The 6958-nt window shown below is 38.0% G+C and overlaps 1 protein-coding gene across 1 annotated transcript in view; it reads right to left on the reverse strand.

Moving 5' to 3' along the window:
• Nucleotides 1–1841, reverse strand: part of LOC118036856 (uncharacterized) — a 15750-nt gene extending 13909 nt beyond the window's left edge. The window contains exon 1 of the mRNA XM_073403669.1: nt 1588–1841. Within this exon, the coding sequence (XP_073259770.1) occupies nt 1588–1841 (254 nt within the window). The remainder of the gene's footprint in view (nt 1–1587) is intronic.
• Nucleotides 1842–6958: the final 5117 nt, after the last annotated feature.

The following is a 6958-nucleotide window of genomic DNA, read 5'->3' on the forward strand; positions in this document are numbered from 1 at the left end:
CCATGATTAAATCAAATTGGGACCTATTTTAAAAATTTAATTATGTCCTTGGACTTAATTTCATGCGAATTCGTCCAATAATCATTTAATTTGACCTTCGAATTTGCATTTAATTCTTCTAAAAATTGCAGCTTGATTTCCCAACCTACCTTCTCCACGTTGTCAGCCCTATTTTATTTTTTGATTTTTATTTTTGAAAAAAGAAATTGATTTTTGGGAATAACCCAGAATTGGGTTATGACAACGTTTATAGGTGTGACAGGAATTTGAGCAGCTGCTGTGCTTCATTAGGTTTGAGTAGACGTTCGCTCTCCCATCTCTGGCTCTCAAAATTTTCTCTAACATACTAGTTAGGTGCGCGACATCATTCCGAACTCCTTCAAGCTCTCTTTGGTACTGAGCTTCCGGTTTGTGACCTTTCTTCGTTTTTCCATTCTTTTTCTTGTCGAGTGTTGTGGATTTTAGAAAGGGACCTATGTTTCTTAATCTGCAGATGCGTGCATAGATGTATGAGAAAAATGCATTGATAGTTATAAGAAATGCTTTGTTCATTAGGTTATGGATGCAGCCTTCTTCTGTGAAACGAATAATAGCCACCACATTATAAAACATAGTTTCTTTTGTCACATTGCTTTTGATAGGGAGTTCGCCTTTCGAGTCGTTTGCTTGAATCTTCATGTTCACCAAGAGACGGATTTGCATAAGAAGATGGGTCAACGCCCTTTTCATTAATGCTTGATAAATTCATTACATTTAGAAATAAAAAGAAATACAACATGTTAATCCCTTTCCTCCATAAACTCTTTAACCAAAGGTAAGAAGGCAAAGCCGCGGTTCCGAATCTTCCCTAGAAAGGCATCGGTTTCAGCTAGGCTTCGACGATAGCGAATGATGTCTCCTCCCACGTTCCGCGCATTGATTCTAATAATTCGACCATGTGTAGCAGCTTCGTCCATTTGCTCATCTGTTTTGGTCATTTTTTCTATGAGCAACATGTTGGTTCTGTTCAAAGCAGTGTTGTTGGCGTCGATTTGATCCTTGTGTTTTTCCATTGTTACTAGCTTCTCGTCTAAATACTTCACCTTTTCACGTTCTTTGTCAAGTTTTATCCTCATAACTTTTATCTCATTCTTCTTAACCGCTAACTCTACTTCAACATCCTCGAAACCTCTCCTTTTACTTTCTTCTTTTACAATCCCCGTAGAACGGCTTTCCAACTCCATATATTTCTTATTCAAATCCTCATACTTCCCAATCCTATCCATTAGTTCGAACTGCACTTGTGTAAATTTTTCTTGGTAATATTTTGCACTTCCTTGGCAATCGTTAAAGTCCATCTCCATTGCTTCAAGTTCAGAGCAACTTTGCATCCAATCCAAACTCATTCCGACTAGCTCCTTCTCACTTTCTTTCCTAGCAATCTTCTCCTCACCTAGCTTTAACTCAAGCTTTATTATTTTCGCATCTCTACACTGTATTTGCTCATCTAGAAATGCTCTCCTTTTATCCTCTTCTAGCATCATTTCTTCCAACATTGCCTTGTCTTTTCTGCTTTTGCTCAACTCTATTCAAAGTTTTTCCACTTGCCTTCTCAACTCATCTTCATTGTTAACCCTCTTTCTCTTAATAGGCTCTTCTACAGCTTTAGGAGATTTGGCTCCTACACAAGGCATGGCTGAAGCAGCTAAGTCTCTCCATTTTGCATATCCTTCGCTTGCACTTGGATCTTTTAAACCTTCTATCTCAACCAAAACCAGATGCTTCCAATCTTGTTTGATGATCTCCAAAACCTCTTTTGCAATGGGATCTTTGAACAAACCAAAGAATTGAGCAATTCCCATAGTCCTGGGAACAAACTACATGCCCCCAAGTTGCCTTACCACTAAGGCAGGAGCATAACTCACATAACATGTAATCCCTACTAATTGGTACCCAACGTCTTTGTCCACAAACTCATTTAGGACCTTCACTGTCGTTACCCATTGGCTCTCCACTTAAAATCACTATTTAGGCAAACCTTCTAATTTGTCAACCCAACCTTGGTTGTCTAGATCTCCCCATTCTTCTTCTTCTACTAACTTCAGGGGTCTTTGGGTGAACCACCAAAAATTATTGAAGACAGGCTTTTTTGTTTCAATATGGCTAACCATCCAAATATACAACAATTGCGTGCAACATCTCATTGCTCCTTTTCCGGTCCTCCTGCAATGGTTAAGTGTCAAAATCGTTTCAGCTAAAATAGCAGCCACTGGATTGATTTGTGTATTCTCATACTCTACATAAGCAGCAGCGGCCTCCAAACTCACTAAACCAGTTTGGCTTGGGAACAACACAAGGCCAAATATACCCAAAGCAATCAATCTCTCTTTTTCTAATCCTGACTTCTTTTCTAATTCAATTTCTAGCATCCTCCATTTCAAACCAGTACCATTCTTTTCCAAAAACTTTTCCAAGTTGGAGATTCTGAGCAGTTTTGACAGTTCGGGGATGATCTTGTCAGATCTCAAAGGCAAATAAATCCGATACAGGTTGTTTGGAAACTCAGTCAACAATCCATATTCCTCAACCGTGGGACATAGGTCTATGCTTCCAAAAGAAAAACATCGGTAGTCTGGATCCCAAAAATGAACTAAAGCTCGCACAGCTGGGCTTAAAACTTCTACCCTTGCAATTTCCACCAAACGTCCGTATTTCCTAAAAAATGCATCTTTATCTACATTCTGAAAATGAGTCGTTAACTTGTTCACCTCATTCATAATGCAATTCAGGTTCTTGATTGGTGACATCTTCTTAACATCGCTTCTAAGGCAGTCTCCTTCAATCAATTGTGACAGTTCAGAATTTTTCCCATACTCTAGGATGGAAGATTTAGTGATGATGACCATTTCGTTCACAAGTCCTGCAATTCAAAATGCATTTGGGGTTAGACTTGTTTTGATGCAAAAGATATTATGGAGCATACACCCTAAGGATAGGTTCTAGTTCCTTTACGTGAGACATAGGGTAGGTTTACTACTTGGTCTCTAAAAAAAAGAGGGTCTCTTGCTGTTCCAGTGATCACCCTCGTAAAGGCGATATGGGGGTCCAGCAGATAGTGGGATGGCACGTGTACCAATCACAATCAGTCTAAACACTCAGCAAAGAGTTGGGGTTTACACAAACTTAAACCTTGACTCAAGTCATAAGGCAAGCTGCTAGTTCCCCACTTAACTTAAAGTTAAATGTGTGTGCCCTCAAAAAGATAATAATAATAAAAGTGATGCATGATTATACCATGTATGACATAAAAGATGCATGCTAAAGCTTTTAAACAAAGTATCATTCATATAAGAAAACAAAAACCAATAACACATAGCATAAACAAACAAATTATCAAGCTTAGTCCTAAATCCCCAGCGGAGTCGCCATCCTGTCGCACCCTCGTGGTGGAGCGCGGCGACTTTCGATTGATTTTAGGGTCTTTTTGTTTTTGTATAAAGGAGTCGCCACCTAGTATTATGGTCACTAGAAACCCTAACTGGTCTTTCAGAGATTCTAAGGCAAGGGACTGGTTGCGTAAAGGGAAGGTATTAACACCCCTAGTACGCCCTACCTAAGGTAAGCTGCTTGGTGTTTGGTTTGCTCTATAATTGCTATGGTGTTGGTGTTTTCTAATCCCATCAGTTCTTCCTAGGTTTGATTCAAATAAAATTTATTAGGATAGAAATCCAAGGAGATTCCATGTGCTTCGAAAACTCATTTTTCCCTTAGTATTTCAAGAGCTTGCGACTCATAAATCGCAAAGAGGAGAAAAAAAAAAAATAGAAATCTAGGGCGCTAAAAAAAACCTATATTTTTTGGTATTTTTATACTTTCACGGCTCGTAAACCGTGGAGTAAAAAAAAATTGAAATGTCTTCGATTAGAAATCAAGGTTTCTCTCACGGATGCGTGCGGATTTATTACTCCCAATAAATATTTTGGATATTCATCCTTTAAGGATTTCTTTATCCAAACATTAGCGGTGAATAATAGATGAATTCCCCCCAAAAATAGGATTTTTATATTTTTTGAAATATTGGCCAATACCCTTTGGAGTTTTACAAACATGTTGTAAAATCCAGAAATGCAAGAAAATAATTTTTGTTGTGTTTACGAAATCCATGCGAAAAACACCTTTTGTCGAAACTTCAAAATATTTTTTTTATATATATATATCAAAAAAGGAATTCAAAACATGTTAGGGTATTGGCCGTATGCAACACACAAGAAATTTTTTTTTTTATTGAAACACATAGCATCACAATTAAACGTAAACACCAAAATGGAAAATAGCAAGCCATCATTCATATTACAAGAACTACAAGAAACTAAAAAAAATTCGTAACAAAAATCTTTCAAAGCCAAATCAACTTAAAATTCTATACATTGGAAAGGACCAAGCACGTATGGATGAGGGAGCCAAAGTTTTGAAACTGAAATTTTTAAATCGAAATCCTACTGCATATGACCATGACTCCATGCAAATTTCATACAAAAAAGAAAAAGAAAAGCTTGGGACGGCATGCTTTCATAACACATATATGTCATAGACTAGAAACCAAAGAAAGACCTGGCCGGCTATTAGAATAAAATGGAAGGACACGAACAAAAAAAGGAGCTGCTGATGAAGAAAACAAACAGCCCCCTTCCCCGGTTCCTTAATTTTGTCATGCTAGTTTCATATAGAAAAAAGAAAAGCTTGGACAACATGCTCTTATAACACATATATTATCATAGACTATGAAACCAAAGCAAGACCTGGCCGGCTATTTCACTAAAAAATGGAAGGACACAAACAGAAAAGGAGCTGCTGATGAAGAAAACAACAGCACCCTTTCCCGGTTCCTTAACTTTGAAAACAGTGAAAGACAGGAGATAAAAAAGAAACACCAAAGGCTAACCAAAGCTTAACATCGTCAACTATCCAAGACTCAAAATCACGGCAGGAACAACACAAAGCAAACGGGTATTATACAGTCTAAAATGGAAAACGAATGTGCAAAACAAAAAAACGAAACAGATACAAACGATTTAAAGGCAGCAAAGGAGGAGAAAATTAGGACTTACCTGCAGGTCTCGCTGAAATGGTTTTACTGCAACAGCTGCGGGTCTCCTGCAATGGTTTACTGCAACAAATCTATTCTGCGTTTTTTCTCTGCACTCTCTTGCATTTTTCCTTTATTTTTCTGCTCTCTTTCTGCTATTTTTGCTCTCTTTCCACTCTCTTTTTCCAGCCCCCGTTAGGTCATTAGAGGGGCTTATATATAGTCTAATTATGTCTCCATTTAGGCAGGATTCAAGGCATTAATCCTAAGACATAAATCCCTACTGATTTGCAGTAAAAAAAACACAAAAGGAAGCTGCAATATTCTGATTTTATGCTGGTGCTTTACGTCTGATTTCTTTCCAGTTTTAGAGGAGGGTGTGGCTATTTTCTTTCCTTCCATAGGGCCAGCTGCTCCATTTGAAATGAGGCAAGAAAAAAAACGTGGTTGCAGCTCCGAAATTCAGGCATGATGACAGCGAAAAAAGGAAAGAAATCAGATGGAGGGTGCAGCTGCAAAGTCTCATTTTCCTTATTTCAGTGTGGAAAAAATCATGTCATTTATGATGATCCAGCCCCCTCTCCAGCTTTCAATATCCCTCTTCAATTAAATCCCTCATTTTAACAATTTTCGATTCAGTCCTTGGTCCAAAAAAATCCTTCGAATCAGCCCCGCGAACTTGGGCTATATCTTTCCCGCGGCAGAATTTTCTGCCTTCACGTTAGATATTCAAATGGGAATATCTTGAGCTTCTGATATCGGAATCAAGTGATTCAAAACCCAAAATTATTCTATGCATCTAGGACTACAACTTTGATGAAGGAGTCGAAGTCAGATAAAATCTTTTTACAGAACAAAATCTAGCAGTAATGTGGTTGGTCAAAAGGGATCTCCGGGTCTAACTCAAAAACTGACGAATGCCGAGAATCCTGATATGACTGAGAGTTTGAAATAAGAACAAAAATCACAAAAACTAGGCCAAAAATAGAGTTTTGTTAGTGCAGACTCGGGTCAATATCCTTCACGCGGCAGCATTCTCTACCTTCACGTTAGATATTCAAACGGGAACATCTTGAGCCTCTGATATTGGAATCAAGTGATTCAAAACCCAAAATTATTCTACGCATCTAGGACTACAACTTTGATGAAGGCGTCGAAGTGAGATAAAATCTTTTTATAGAACAGGAACTGACAGTAATCTAGTGGGTCAAAAGGGATCTCCAGGTCTAACTCAAAAACTGACGAATGCCGAGAATCCTGATATGACCGAGAGTATGAAATAAGAACAAAAATCACAAAAACTAGGCCAAAAATAGAGTTCTTTTAGTGCAGACTCGAGTCAATATCCTTCTCGCGGCAGAATTCTCTGCCTTCACATTAGATATTCAAACGGGAACATCTTGAGCCTCTGATATCGGAATCAAGTGATTCAAAACCCAAAATTATTCTACGCATCTAGGACTACAACTTTGATGAAGGTGTCGAAGTGAGATAAAATCTTTTTATAGAACAGGAACTGACAGTAATCTAGTGGGTCAAAAGGGATCTCCAGGTCTAACTCAAAAACTGACGAATGCCGAGAATCCTGATATGACCGAGAGTATGAAATAAGAACAAAAATCACAAAAACTAGGCCAAAAATAGAGTTCTTTTAGTGCAGACTCGAGTCAATATCCTTCTCGCAGCAGAATTCTCTACCTTCACGTTAGATATTCCAACAGGAATATTTTGAGCTTCTGATATTGAAATCAAGCAATTCAAAAGCCCAAATTTATCTAAGCGTACAGGACTACAACTTTGATGAAGGAGTCGAAGTGAGATAAAAATGTTTTAGAGAACAGAATCTGGCAGTAATCTAGTTGGTCAAAAAGGTTCTTGATCCGACAATGTTGA

The sequence above is a fragment of the Populus alba genome, chromosome 12 (assembly GCF_005239225.2).
Source record: "Populus alba chromosome 12, ASM523922v2, whole genome shotgun sequence".
Lineage (NCBI taxonomy): Eukaryota > Viridiplantae > Streptophyta > Magnoliopsida > Malpighiales > Salicaceae > Populus > Populus alba.